The following is a 15,628-nucleotide window of genomic DNA, read 5'->3' as shown; positions in this document are numbered from 1 at the left end:
GAATCTGTTCCTCCCCAGTCTGATTTTAGGCAGGCCGCATGCCTGCTGCTCTCATTTACCTCATCCTTACACAAGGCTGACTGCTCATATGTTGACAGGATGCCATGAGGATTATTAAGTAAGGAAACCGAGCTTCTCAAGAATTTCTATACAAATTTAAGTGTTCTAGTTCTCCCTTACATCTTAGGATATGCAGAATATATAACCAAGAAGAAAAGCTACCTTTGTTGGTAGAAATTTGAGATAGGCTGAGGCATCTCTCTCAGGACAACACAAGGAAATGGAGTAAAAGGGAAGGTCTTCAAAGCTATTTGAGAGTTAGTTTTAATATGAAAATGGAAGAATTTTCTTTTTTCTGCTGTCTATAGGTTTCTCTATAGGTTATCCTGTTGATGTGTACTTAGGACTTGAAAGTTATAAGATTCTAGTCATTCTTGCCTTTGTGCTCTGACCTTCCTACTCAACTCATACAAGAGATTCTATCACTGGTTCTACGTGAAGTAAGTTTGGAAATAGATTTCTAAGATGGACTTTCTTAGAACTTTTATATTCAAAAATGACTAAACATTGAATCAAAAGAAGAAAGTACTAATATGACCATAAATATTTTTATTAAATGTGAAAATACACGGGCATAAAAATAGTACCCATATTTGTAGGCATGTCTGAGATCCATTTCAAACAATTTTAGGTTCCTTTTTTATTAAAACATTAAATCAAGATGGATTAAGTTAGTTTTTTCTCTTTTATTCAAAACAAACAACCTTAGGGTTAGAGTAATAGCTTAACTTCTCTAACATCTCCAATTTTCACCTCCCCTGTGCTCTGCTTCCTTCTGCAGGTAAGTGTTTCATCCACAGATGAGTACAACAAAACCTGTTACTATACACAAAGCCACGCAGTGGCTAATTTTACTCTTGAATCATTCAGCAAATGAGATCATCTGTTTTAAAAAAAAGTCATCCCACCTCTTAACATCATTTGAAATTACAGAAAAAATTCTGCCTCTAACAGAAAAGGAATGATCTGATCTAGAATAAGGGTACTGGTTGTTACTGACAAATTAGCATTTGCTTTCTTCTCTCTTTATAAATATGGAAAAGTCAACTACATTCAACAAAGTTGCATAAATTTCTCTATAGGTTATCCTGTTGATGTGTACTTAGTGAAAACATTTTGCAAGGACCATCACCAGTGCCCTGTGTATATAATGCAGGTGGTTCCAACACAGACCAGAAGAATCATTTTGAACTTGCACTTTCTTCTTGGTAAGTGTGAAATACAACTTCTGGCCAATTTCATGCCTTTAAAGGTGAAATTTGTCATTATTCCCTATGAGTAAAAAATGATATCAATTTCAAATTGTGATTCTACTCTTTTTCTATTTAGTTATCATCAACTTTTTTCTCTTAAAAAAAAATCATGGGTAGTTTTTAGATTCCATTATCAGAGCTCCCACAACTTATTTTCATACTGATATTTAACTAGAATATACTTTTAACACTGACTAATGAGAAAGACATGTTAAAATTAATCATCACATCCGATTCATAATATTAAACTACTGGAATTGTTTTCAATTTTTCATCTATTCATGGTAAGAAAACTTTCAGAACTAAGGAATGATTTAAATGCTGTCTCCCTTTTTAGAACATTTTAAAACATAACTAGGCTGACATGTTTTAATTCCTGCTACGGAAAGTGTCCCCAGTGTAATAGTCCCAGTGATGCTTCAGTAGCCCACCAAAAGGAAAGGAGGAGTTGAGAACAGAAGACAACAATATGCCCCTCTCTGATACTGTTCTTTCCAGCCAGAACATTCACAAAGGTTACCTGCAGCATCTGCAGTCCCTAAAGAGAGACTGGAATGTGGAAGTCATCCCACAGAAAAAGAAAAATGTTTTTTACAGGGATATGTTTTCACACTGCATATGAGCAGTGGAAGAACAGCTTCTTTGTACCTTTACACATCCAGGGTTTTTCTCAGCCACTGTTTGAGAACACACAGTGACTGTATTTCTATTTATTTGAGTGGACACCAGAAGACTACTGACAACCATCCAGGCTGACACCTCAAGCCCTTTCCTCCCTCCTTCATCAGCACAAGTGATCCCAGAGAACTTGTTTCCCTATGTGGCACTGACACTTGGCACCAAAGCTCTGTTGTTCTCTTCACTGAAAACCAGCAAGTAACTACACAATTTGATTAAGTTGACTAAACTAAATCCACAATAATTTTAGTTGTTACAAGTGGAGAAAAAAAATGAAATGCAAAAGCCCTCTGGCAGCCAGTTAAGAGGCAGCTAGGCCCAGCCCTCAACCCTCTGAATCCCCGATGGCAAATTTTTATGCTCCCAAATGCAAGGGTGAGTCACTTTACTATTTCCCTTGATCTGTGTGAAAATTCTTACTTTTGAAAGTAAGTAGAGGCCGTCATTATTTCAAAGAGTGATAACCACAAAAGGATCCAGTTTAAAAAAATATATTATTGACATAACTAGTGAAGTAATAAGATTACTAAGATTACGGAACAAAATGAATTTACTTCTTATTTTCATATTGCCTTGATTTTTGAAACATTAAATGAAAGCTGTAAGCTGTTTACTAGTTTTCAAAATGCACTATTTAAGTTTATCAGTAAGAAACAGATTTCTAAATAGATGCACAAAGCACTTAAGTGTTATGATTTATGTCCTTCAGTTAAAAACTTTTTTCCACGTGACTAGAGAAAAACAACTCGTGCATGGTTGTTGCAGTCCTTTGTGGTCGGGATGGCCCTACAGGAACTAAAATGCTTGATTTCACAGAAGCCATATATTAGAACTTTTAATGCTTAAAATGTTTCAAATGCTTCAAGGCAAAACCAAAAACCTTTCTAGAATGAAGGTAATTCTTATCTAAAGTAATCTTAGATTTTAAATTCAGCATTAGCAGTCCAATAAATATTCACTGTTCTTCATTTAGAAACATTTTTTAGGGTAAAAACTATCCAGTATACAATAACTGAATAGTATAATATCTTACCTTCCCTTCCTTCTGAAGAAGGTAACTATCTCTGAAGGAGATGCTATGTTGTGAAGTGAAATGATAATGGATGCAGAGCCAGCAAAAACCAACCAATTTGCAAGCCTGTATTTTCTTTTGGGCAGAACTAAGAGGCACCCAGGCCTGGCTGGTGAGGGCAGAACTGCTGTCCAACACACCAGCAAACAACTCCCATGGGGAAGTTGCTCAGAGGGTCAGTCCAGATGTAAGAGAAACTGCCCTACGGTATTGCTTGAAAGTAGGAGTCAAATAATACCACTGCTTTATCACATAACTAAACATAAAATGTAAAACAGGTTCCAATTGTTCTGTTTAATGTTAAGCAAAAGGGCCCATAGGTTCTTAGAATTAAATTCAAGTTTTTTTTCAGTATCCTGTAGGTACTAAACAAAAAAATGTTTAACATCAATCCAGTCTATACCAGGATATATCAACTACCATTTGGTGGCAAATTTCCTAAGACTCTGCCCCTTCTTCAGTGACAGCCGTGTTGACGCTTGCACAGGAATCATCAGATATACCTTAAAGGAGGCATAGTAATTTAACATTAGCAAGTGACTGAACTGACCAAAATCTAAGCATAGTTGTTCCTAAGAACAATAAAGCTCATCTGTTCATTTTCTCTTTAAGAACTGAAACACAACCCCTTCTCATGAAGATCACATCTCCTTCACAGAGGTACTATGCAAGGCTGTGAAGAAAAGAATCTACATGCTCCAGTGCTGAAAACACAGAATACGTGAGCACTTCCACAGGTGAGCTGCTTCAGACTACTTCTTCCAGACATTCATAAAATGAATACAGACTCTTGTCAGAGATAGAACCATCCTTGCCCGCCCCCTTGCAGATCCATCAACCTTAGGTCTACAGTGGATAAGAACAGATTTTTTTCCTATTAAAACAACTCTTTGGTCATGGACAAAGATTTGAAATTTTTTTTCATTAGGATCCCAGAACAAGGTTTTTTTTAATCTTTAAAAAAAAAATTAAGGAAGAGCAGAAAAACAGTTGGTTTAATTGAAGTGGAATTTAAATCTAAATGGTCCGCCTGAGCTGAAGGGATTGAACCCTTGCCATGAGTTCCAGCTTCTGTGAAAAGGGTTTCCACCACCTCCTTGTTGGCTCTCTGCATCTAGGGGATCTTCTCCATCATCAAACTTCTTCCTCATTTCTAGAAAAGAAATCAACAACTTAAGATCCGGGCATTAACAAAGATTGGCAGGGAGGTGTCAGGAAACTACTTTTTAGTAGTGCTCTTTGGAGATATCTACAGACTTCCAAAAGTTGTACTCTTCTGATAAAATAGCTATATTAGCACCTTAAGCCCCAAAATTAAGTGTGCCAGCAATAACTTCACCAACACCCTCTTCCCCAAGCACAAAATGAACTTCCTAGAACCTCACTATTCAACCTGAGCAGCACTGTGGTTCCTCAGGTACAAGGGGGAGCAAGGCCCCCTTAATGCACCCTCCAGCAGGCTCATTTTCCCTTCTGTAACTGGTGCCCCACAGCCCTGAGCAGAGACACCATGCAGATACAGGAATTATATAGAGATGGGAAGAAGCTGTTCATCTCAAGAATAAGAACAGGAACTAGGGAAAACACCCTGCAGTGTTTTTCTTTGTGCAGAGCTCCATGATGATAGGCTCCACTCCAGAGTACCCGCCCTCAAAAAAAAAGACTCCTTATTCCTGGTTAGATGGAGCTGCCCCACACTGCATGGGCCTAACCATTTGAGGGATATTGTAGGCACCTGATAGTTGCCAAATAACAGGACAGTATGTATTCCTACTAAGTCAAGTGCAGTTCTTTCTCCCTTTACTAGGTTATACATTACTTCAATTCCATGACATAAACAGGTATTCAAAAATGATTTGCCAGAGTGGTAAAACTTGAATGTCTCTTTATTATTTTAAGTTGTAGATGGACACAATATATTTATATATTTATATATTTGTATGTAGTGCTGAGGATCAAACCCAGTGCCTCACGTGTGTGAGGCAAGCACTGTACCACTGAGCTATAATCCCAGCCCCCTTGAACGTATTTAGCTCACATCAAGGCTTCTAATTCCACTGACAAGGAAGGCCACAAAAAATGGTAGCTTAACATCAAACTTCTGAAATGAAAAAGCATTATTCATTATTATCTCAGCCTGTCTCCAGGCCTTGATAATATATGATAAAAGAACTGACCAACCAGTAAATCTATATTTGGTTTAGGATAAGATTGCTGGTGATCACACCCAGAGATGCAAAGGATGACCTGACCAATTGTTTCCTCACCATGTTCCAGGGAGTTTAGAATTCATTACTGACCTGTGAAGATGGAAGGAACCTAGAAGGTACTGTGATTATGCTCAATTTTATCACAGATTTGGAAAGAGGAAAAAAATAACCCCTAAAGATTCAAGCTCAAGCTTCTGACTCCACATTTGATCTGAGGGACCCAGATCAGATGAGACAGATATAAAACAATTTCTAAAACTGCAGGACCAGTCACAGACCCACAAAGACAACTTAACATGCTTTCCACCCTCCACTTCTGATACTGCTTTCTGAGATGAGGCAAAGGAATAAGAGCTAATAATCTACTTTCAAGAGACTGGGATGATGCTGAGGGCAAATAATACCTGGATCAGAGAGAACTTCTTTAGCTGCTGCTATGTCAATGAACTTTTTCTCAGCCTTTTTCTTTTCTTCTTCATTTTGGAAGTTATCTGGGTGCCACTGCAGTGCTAATTTTCTATATGCCTTAATGATTTCTTGCTTTTTGGCATTCCTGAGGGGTGGTAAAACAAACAATCATTAGTTAAGTAGCCAACCTTCTTCCATAAAAAATGAGATTAACTGCCAATGGGATTTTATAGTTCCCAGCTCTGTGTGACCATTAAAATCATCCAGGCTGCCTCAGATACCTGTTCACTAAGAATCTCTCTGAGAATAAAGTACTGATTTTATAATTTAAGATACCTTGATTTGATTCCTGTTTGGCATTAAAAAGGCTTTGAACCATTTGCCTCGGAATTAGTTTACTTATTAAGAACAAAGTTTCAGGCTTTGGTTTGAAGATTGACAGTTTACTGGGTCATAGAAGATGGTCTTATGATAAAAGCAAAACTTTATTTTTAGGCCTAAGATATTTTTCTTTTCTTCATTTCCTCTCTCCCCACCAAAAGAAAGTTCACTTCTACTATGTTAACCCTTCCTAATAATAATCTATGTCTAGGATCTGGTGTGTACAGCCTTTGTCACCAACTTTTAATTCTCTATTATTGGTCTCTATCAAACTTGCCTGTAGCATATTCAAAATAGCTTTATGTTATTAAGGATTGTTAGAATAATAGTTGACCAAAATTACATAAGTAAATGAATCAGGGAGAGAGAAAGAGATGATATGATTAGCTTTAAGACAGTAGCAATGTAAATTTTAATAATTTCACCTTTTTACTCCCAAGATTTTATAATAATCTCGTTTCTGTGACTGTTTCAATAGTCTCTGTGCTTTTTCTAGACCTTCCCGAATCTGCTGATCATTTTCATTGTGTTCCTGAGCAGCTTCATAATCTTGAATAGCTGTCAAAATATGTTTAAGATAATGCTGTTAGGGGGGATTACAATTTATTGCCTCTACACATCCTGCAGAATTGATACTAAAGTCATGCCCCTTCACCCTTATTGCTAAAAGCTTAAGTAATAACTTTGTTCACAAACATACAAATTAAGGCTGAAGTCAGGTAGCCTGTTACTCCTGTTCAACAAAATGCACTGCTCTTGGTTTACTTGCCTACCCTCCCACATCATCTCCACGTGCCTCCTTCAATGTACTTTAATATCAGTACTCCACATTACACACAGTAATCTTCACTGAAACTGAAGTGAATGTTCATAGGAAAGTAAGACATTGGCAAAGAAATGCTGAGTGGACAGTTTAATAGAGATGCTAGAAAGGTATCAGGAAGAACATCAGCAGTCAGGGTGACCACGTCAACTATAGGTTTCAACACACACAGTAGAAACAGTGATTTTTGGCCAAGGATTTTCAGTTTAACAAGCAAGAAAAATTTAAAGGCAACCATCAAGATAGTCTAAGATGAAAACAAGCCTGCACAAGCTCTTGACCTGGCATGTGGAGCAGCTGCCTGCAGCACTATCCCCCCAATCTGCCTCTAAGCAGAGTGAAAGGTGTGCAATGTGGAGGAACCCCTGACATGGCAGCTTGGCAGGTACCATAGAGGGGGCATGTTTATGTGAATGAACAGTTGCCACCCACTTAAAGCTGACCTGAGCTCCCCAATACAGAGAAGAATTTCAAGAAAACAGCAAGTGATTTTCTTCAACTAGAGCTAAACCACTTCTCACCTTTCCCAGCTACCACTGGGAAGCCTTCGCTTTTTTAGTGCAAAAAGAGATGTGCCTGTTTCTGAATATGAAGTTTTACTGGAGTACAGCCATGCCTATTCATCTGCGTATTGCTTTTGCATAGCAACAGCAGAATTGATAGTTGCAACAGAAACTATATGGCATGCAGAGCCTACAGCAAAGAGAGCTAAAATTTTTATATTATACTCAACTAGTTTTCAATAGAACTCTTTCCATAATGTACCTTTTAAATTCCACTAAGAAAGAATAATTTCACACTTACTACCACTTTTCCAAAATTGTCAACATTCCCAGGTATGCTGGTAAATATGTTCTAAATAAAAGGCAACTGAACATGTGCAAATTTGACATAATGAACCTTTAGATACTGCAAATTAAATTCCTTAAAGACTTACCTTCATCATACATTTCTTCTATTAAATAGGCCTCTGCTCGATCTTTTAGTGCATTCACATTGTCAGGTTCTATCTGTAAAACTTCAGAACATACTCTAATGGCTTCAACAGGCTTCTCATCCTAAAAGCAAGTATGAGAAAAGAATTTACGGTTGTTATTCATCATGTTAAATATTTACATTTCAGGGAAAAGTCAACTGTTACCTTAGAAAAGCAGTGACAGATCCTTTCTTTTGAACGAACTGTGTATTCAGCAATGCTGGGCTCTGTTTTCATGACAGATTCATATTTGCTGGTTGCATCTGTGTATCTATTAAATGAGCAAAATATGATGAGTAACCAATAAAATTCTATTTCCTGAGATGTGCAAAGGACCCTCTCTCTTCACTGTGGGTTGTTTTATCAATTCAAGTAAATGAGCACCTGCCTTTAAACACTGTTCAGACCTTGTTAACCCAGAGTTGCATGGAAGGTACAGTCCAGAGATTAAACACCTGGCCACAGGAGATATACCCAGACACATCAAGGCATGCCTATGAACACCAAACCCAGTGATGAAGTCCTTTACAGACCAAAGCTCAGATTTTGAAACTCAAAACACCTGAAGTTTGACTTAAATGGAGCACTTTCAAAACAGTTCCAGTTTTATTTTTTGGCTACTCCACATTTTTATGAAAAAATGGCATATAATGGGCTGTTATTATCAGTAAATGCCAATATTCACAAAGAAGTATAATGCAGTTCCTTATAGAAGGAACCTGCTTAAATTCCCAACCTTTCTAAGAGCAATACATTTAAAAGAAAAGCTAGTTTTTATGAGAGTTGATAGATGTACTTTTCTCAGTTTCTCCAGTTAGGTACAACTAAAAACCCTAGATATTAAGAGTCTAAAGAGGGGATAAAAGACAAACTATCTAGTGGCCTTAGGAGCTGAGGGAAAAACATGATGGTAAATTCCCTGGCTTTATTTTTGGCTTCCTATATCCCAGACTTGGAGCTGAAGATGCCAGCAACCCAAAAATGTAAAAGCAAAAATAAAAACCCAAAGTCTCCCTGACCAGAGAACCTGAAAAGGGCAGCCCAGCAAAGCAGTAACGGCCTTAGTCCAGCCAAATACCTCAGATAACATGCCTGAGACCAGCAAAAGCCAGTGGAGAACCTAGACATCTCCTTGCTGAGGCTGAATGGGGTTCCCCTCCATCTCTACTAAGGCAATAACAGAAAAGGCCAAAAGGGAGCCAGGACTTTCCTCCACCCTACTCCTCCAATGGTGGTGTCAATGGAGAAGACCATGTGAGGAGCGAGGAGCCAGAACTCTTGCCTGTACCAACCTATTTTCTAGCAAGAAACCCTCCCCACCCTCAGGCCAAGGAGGAAACTTCTTTTCCATCCAGCAGTAACAAGGTGGTGCCATCCTCCACTTTGCTGGAATTATGTTAGAAAAACCCAGCCAAAAGCAAGGTTTAAATTAAAACCAGAGCCTTATAACAAAATGAGAATTCCTTGTTTCAATTAAAAACCATTCATATCAAAAAATGGAAAAATCTCAAACCAAATGAGAAAAATACTAAATCCCAATGAAACAGAGGTATTAGAGTTATCTGATAAAGATTTTTGAAGCAGCCATGAAGAAAAAGCAATTACAAATAAGTGAAAAGCACAGGATGGCTGAGCAAAAAAAAACCAAATGGAGTTTTTAGAACTAAAAAAATATTAAAATAAAACCCTCAGGGCTGGGGATGTGGCTCAAGCAGTAGCGCGCTCGCCTGGCATGCGTGCGGCCCGGGTTCGATCCTCGGCACCACATACAAAGATGTTGTGTCTGCCAAAAACTAAATAATAAATATTAAAAATTCTCTCTCTCTTTAAAAAAAAAAAACAAAACCCTCACTGAATGTACTCAATAGCAAACAAAGAGAACAGAGAAAAGTATTCGTTAACTGGAACAGAAATTGTCAAATCTGAACAACAAAAGGAATACAGTCTTAAGTGAATACTCCCAAGGACCTGTGAGATTCTAACTAAAGATCTAACATTTATGTCATTGTAGTCTAAGATGGAGAGGACAAAGATCTAAAGAAGTATTTAAATAATGGCTAAACCTACACGTTGCTTAACAATGGAGCTGCATTCTGAAAATGTGTACTTGGGTGGTTTCATCATCGTAGAAGTGTCAAGGACAACATTTACACAAAACCAGATGGTACAGACCTGGCTTCTAACACAATGTTTTAGGCTACTGCTGACATAACACAGCATGCTGTTTTATAGTCAACTTTAAAAAAAAAAAAAAAAAACAACTAAAAGGAATATACTCTGTATATAAAAACCAGTAGTATAGTTATCCACTATCATTACCAACTATTATGCATTATATATAGTTGTATGTGCTACACTTGGATACAGCTATCAAGTCTGTTGTGGTCAGCATCACCAGCAACATCTTACCTGACTAATGTGTTACAATGGCTATATCATTAGGCCATCTTAATCTTAGGGGACCATCATTACATATGTGGTATATCTTGAGTGAATATTGTGATATGGCACATAATATATTCGAGAAGCTAAGTTTAGACTTATGAGTAGAGTAACAAGAAATCCAGGCCAAGACACATCACAATTAAACTTATTAAAGAGGAAAATCTTGAAAACAGAAACCTGAGACTCTAGAGGGGAGAACTATAAGAATGACAGAATCTTATCAAGAGCTATGGAGGCCAGATGGTAGTAGCACAAAATTTTCCTGGTGCTGTATTAACTCAGAATCCTATACCCAGAGAAAATCTCCTCTGGGAATTAAAGGGAAACCAAGATATTCTCAGATACAAGAAAACTAGAAAATTTTATCACCAATAGACCAACCCTAAAGGAAGTCCTCTAAATGAAAGGAAAAGACACAAGGGTTGGGGGTATAGTTCAGTGGTAGAACACATGCTCAGGCTCTGGGTTCAATACTCAAAACTTAAGGAAAGAATAAGAGGTGGAATCTTAGAACATTAACAAGGAAAAGAACACAGCAAGCAAAATATGAATACATACTTGCCATGATCTGTCTCCCAAAAGTCCATGTGCTCAAAGTTTAGTCTCTAGTGTGACAGTGCCTTTAAGAGATAGAACCTAGTGAAAGGTAATTATTAAGTCCTGAGGGCATCACCTCTAAGAGATATTAATGAAGTTATCCCACAACCAAGTTAATTCTCTAGAAAGCAAGTTATCATAAGGCCATCCCACATGCTTCTCTGCCACACTGACATAGTCAGGGAGCCCTCATAGGATGTTGGCCCCACTAAAATAATGAATTACACTATAAAGTGCCAGCTTCAGGTATTTTATTGTAGCAGCACAAAACAGACTAAAACAATATTCTAGACTTTCTTCTTTAGGTTTCTAAATTGTGTTTGATGTTGAAGCAAAATTTACAACATTGTATTGTGGTATGGAAACACAGGACAATTATAAACAGTACAGGGTAGGACTGGGGATGTGGCTCAAGCGGTAGCGCGCTTGCCTGGCATGTGTGCAGCCTGGGTTCGATCCTCAGCACCACATACAAACAAAGATGTTGTGTCTGCCGAAAACTAAAAAATAAATATAAAATTCTTAAAAAAAAAAAAAAAACTTTAAAAAAATAAAAATAAATAAATAAACAGTACAGGGTAAAGGCTATTAAAGGAAAATAAGGTTCTTTTACACCTAAACTACTAAAATGATGCTATAGACTCTAACTACTTGTCAAACCCATAGCAAACACTAAAAAAGCTGGGCAAAGAGATACAAAGATTCCATAAGTGAATAAAAATGGAATTCTAAAAGTGTTCAAATAGCCAAAAGGAAAAATAACAAACAGAAAACAAAGAAGAAAACAGCTATTAAGCCCCTAACCTATTACAGTTACATTAAATGTAAAGGTAAATGGTCTAAATAAAGTGATTAGAAAAGATTACCAGGGTACATTTAAAATCATGACCCAACTGAAAGCTGTCCTCAAGAAACTCCCTTCAAATGCAAGCTGAAAGTAAAAGGATAGAAAAGACCATACCTTGTAAATAGTAATCAGATTTGGAAAGCAAGAGAGACTATACTGTCATATAAAGTAACAGAAAATTATCAGAAATGAGCAATACAGAATGATAAAAGGGTCAATTCACCACACAGCAATCCTAAACGTGTATACACAAAAAAACAATTAAGAAGATGAAAAGATAGAGTGAAAGAAAAGCTTGGCATGATGATGCACATGTGAAATCCCAGCTACTGGAGAGGCCAAGACAGGAGCATAACTTCAAGGACAACCTGGGTAACTTATAAATATATTCTCTCAAAAGTAAAAAAGGGGGCCGGGGTTGTGGCTCAGTGGAAGAGTGCTTGACTAACATGCGTGAGGCACTGGGTTCGTTCCCCGGCACCACATAAAAATAAACAAAAGAAAAGTATTGTGTTCATCTACAACTAAAAAAAATATTAAAAAAAAAAAAAAAGAAGTAAAAGGGGTTGGGGATATAACTAAGTGGTAGAGCACCCCTGAGTTCAATCCCCAATGTGGGGGTTGGGGGTGGAATAAAATGCTGTTATGACTTTCAATGGGTGAATGGCTGAAGTGTAGTCCACATACACCATGGAAATTTCAGCAAAAAATAGGAAGGAAATACTTATGCACATAATAATCCAATAAATCTTCAGAGATTTATGCCGAGGTGGAAAAAAGCCAATTCCAAAAGTTTACATATTATATGATTCCATTTCTATAACACTCTTGAAGTGACAAAATTATAGAAATGGAAAATAAATTCATGGCAACTTGGTATTCAGGAAGTGGTAAGGACAGGAGAGAAATAGTTATGGCTATAAAAGGGCAACATGAGACATTCTTATGGTAATGGAATTAATCAATATCCTGATTATGATACAATATTATAGTTTGCCAGAAGTTGGAGGAAATTGGGTAAAGCATTCTCATGTGTCAGTTTCCAAAGGTATTAGGAATAGGGAATTCAGAGCCTACCTTCTACTAAGCACTGTTGTGTGGAACGTTCTCCATTTTCTTCAACTCCCCTGCCCCAACCTACAAACCACCTATAAACAATACTTATACAGACACAACCTATATTCTGGTAACTTCTATGTATTTTTTAGACTTAGGATTTAAATACCTATCACCTTCTCCAGCAAGCTTCTCTTTTTAACTTCTGGCCTTAATACCTTGGACTGCATTAAAAGCCCCTCTTTGGTATTCCCATCATACTCTATACATTCTAGCAGTTTGGTATCATATTATCCATTAATCAGCAAATTATATGTCTGTCTTCCACACAAAGCAATAAACTTAAGACCAAAAACTTATAGTCAAATTCATTTCTGTACCCTTAGTACATAGCTCAATGCCTGATATAAGAGACACTCAATAAAATATGGCCTAACAGGGCTGGGGCTGTAGCTCAGTGGCAGACCACTAGCCTAGCATGTGTGAGGCACTGGATTCGATCCTCAGTACCACATAAAAAAGCAAATAAATAAAATAAAGGCATGCTGTCCATCTATAACCATAAAAAAATATCTGGCCTAACATAAATCTGCTGATAAGGATACTATACAATTAATATTTATATTCTACCTTATTCTAAAAATGTATAATCCTGGTGATTTTGCTAAAGCCCAGTGCCATCTAGAATACTTCACCCTCAGTGACAGAGAATAAATGAGCTTGGTAGAGTTCAGTAGTTCATTTGTCCCCACAACCTGATGTAAGAAGGAAAGGCTGGGTGGTTGGGATAAACATATTCTTACCTGCCATCTCTGATGAGCTCTTCAGCTGATTCAATCAGCTTATTAAGTTTTTTTACTTGTTTATAGTGTGCAAAACACCTTTTATGATCCTGATCAAGTTTTAGACATTCACGAACTTCACTGCTCATGGAATTGAAAAAAGGAAAATGCTCCAAGTCAAAATAATCAGTTTTCCATATTAAATACAAAAATCACAAAATAGTATTTTGATTTGTAACAAAACATACTTAATAATTTACTATGTACTTGTATATGACACTATACCATGAACACATTTTCTAATTCAAAGTAAAATGACTTATATAGAATTATACATTAAACAGTATTTTGTTTTTAGAAAACAAATTACTTCTTGTTTACTTACTTTCATGAAATAAACACTTTTCACGAAAATAAACTATGAAACTAGAGTAATGTAAGAAATGATATATAAACAGTATAAAATGTCAACCACATATTAATTTAATATTAAAATCTTAAAACTGACCTGAGGGATAATTCATGGTCTCCTAGTTGGTAGTACAGTGTGCTGATTTTATAAAACGCTTCAGTATTATCATTCTTCAGTTTTGATGTGGCTTTTAAGTCACTTATAGCTTTCCTAGGTTCTCCTTCTTTTATAAAACATTCAGCTCGAAGTTCCCGTAGTTCTGCATCCCAAACACAAACCTTGAGAAACAAAAGAACTAGACTTTAAGAAACAATAAATTATGAACACTCATTATTGTATCCCACATATTTTTATCTGTATATTTATAAACATCCTCAATGTGATGACTTCCGTATTGTAAAGAGTGTTTAAAAGTCTTTTACAATTTAAATATGATTAAAAAAAAAAAAAGATGGCACCCACCTGTAATCCCAGCTATTTAGGAGAATGAGATAAGAGGATTGCAAGTTATAAGACAACCTCAGCAACATAGCAAGACCCTGTCTCGAAATAAAATGAAAGGAAACAAAAAGGCTGGGAATATGGCTCAGAGACAGAATGTTTCTGAATCCAATCCCAAATACTGGGGGGAAAAAATTGTGGCAGTTGCTCCAAAAATATCTTAAAATTCTAATCTGGCCCTTTTCTTTCCTCCTTCAATTATATAATTCTAAAACTGAATAGTAATAATTTTTAAAAAGCCAACATAGCATTTACTATACATGGTTGTTCCCAGTGAAGCATATTTGGAGAGAATTTCCAATAGTCAGTTCTTTTTACTTAACAATTCTAATGTCTAGTCCAGAAAATAAATCGAGTAAAATATGCTGCGAAATATGTGTATTCTACTGATAACTAAATTCTCTCTTTTATAAAGTGTCATTTCCTTGAAATTAAATCCTCTTATCAAAAAAATAAAGGAAAAGGAAAAACAATGTGAGAAGGCTGGAGGCTTCACCATTTGTTTTATCAAAAGTCCATAATGTTTAGAAAATATACTGGCATTCTTTAAAACATAAACCCAAAAGCTCAGCAATGTGACATATGGGAGTATCTTTACATAATTTATTTGAACTGCTCTAAGTCATGCCCAATTTTCACATTAATGAAGATCAAAATCAACATCATATAAATTAAAGAATCATGGACAGTGAGGAAGGTCAAAATGGACAATCTAACTAGTGTTAGAAAGTAAAGGTCATAACTTTACATTTCCTAATATTGTAAAACATAGTTTAGTAAAACATAAATTCCACCAGCTCATATCACAAGATTTCCCCTATAATTTTGAAAGAAATGCCCATTCTACATACAAGTTTACTACCAAGATTTAATGAAACTGTACATCAAAATACTGTGAAAATGGTAATTAAGTATGAATTATGACTGCTTCCACTTCATTACTTTAGACTTTCTTCTAAAATCATGTGTCATTAAGTCTTTCTGAGGCAGGGAAACCCTAGATTTAAGTTTCCTATCTAGAACCCTCTGGGTCCTGTCAACTCTGTCTGCCTTCTTTCCTACAACACTCCTTTTTTTCCCAAATATAATTTTTCCTTTCCTTTTTCTTCAACCAACTGTCATCTCTT

At 36.4% G+C, this 15,628-nt stretch overlaps 2 protein-coding genes across 3 annotated transcripts in view; one reads left to right on the top strand and one right to left on the bottom strand.

Moving 5' to 3' along the window:
- Positions 1 to 399, top strand: part of Uggt2 (UDP-glucose glycoprotein glucosyltransferase 2) — a 194,261-nt gene extending 193,862 nt beyond the window's left edge. Inside the window, exon 40 of the mRNA XM_027938864.2 lies at positions 381 to 399. The gene's annotated coding sequence lies outside the window, so the exon portion shown is untranslated. The remainder of the gene's footprint in view (positions 1 to 380) is intronic.
- Positions 400 to 589: 190 nt separating this feature from the next.
- Dnajc3 (DnaJ heat shock protein family (Hsp40) member C3) overlaps positions 590 to 15,628 on the bottom strand; it is a 61,587-nt gene continuing 46,548 nt past the window's right edge. For both annotated transcript variants that reach the window (XM_027938803.2, XM_071611595.1), the window contains 7 exons: positions 14,097 to 14,278; positions 13,610 to 13,729; positions 8,027 to 8,132; positions 7,823 to 7,943; positions 6,488 to 6,620; positions 5,678 to 5,826; positions 590 to 4,216 (listed from right to left, as the gene is read on the bottom strand). In XM_027938803.2, the coding sequence (XP_027794604.2) occupies positions 4,059 to 4,216; positions 5,678 to 5,826; positions 6,488 to 6,620; positions 7,823 to 7,943; positions 8,027 to 8,132; positions 13,610 to 13,729; positions 14,097 to 14,278 (969 nt within the window). In that variant the 3' untranslated portion in view covers positions 590 to 4,058. The remainder of the gene's footprint in view (positions 4,217 to 5,677; positions 5,827 to 6,487; positions 6,621 to 7,822; positions 7,944 to 8,026; positions 8,133 to 13,609; positions 13,730 to 14,096; positions 14,279 to 15,628) is intronic.

The sequence above is a fragment of the Marmota flaviventris genome, chromosome 4 (assembly GCF_047511675.1).
Source record: "Marmota flaviventris isolate mMarFla1 chromosome 4, mMarFla1.hap1, whole genome shotgun sequence".
Lineage (NCBI taxonomy): Eukaryota > Metazoa > Chordata > Mammalia > Rodentia > Sciuridae > Marmota > Marmota flaviventris.
Note: the sequence above shows the minus strand (reverse complement) of the source record. Positions and strands in the feature narration are given on the sequence as shown.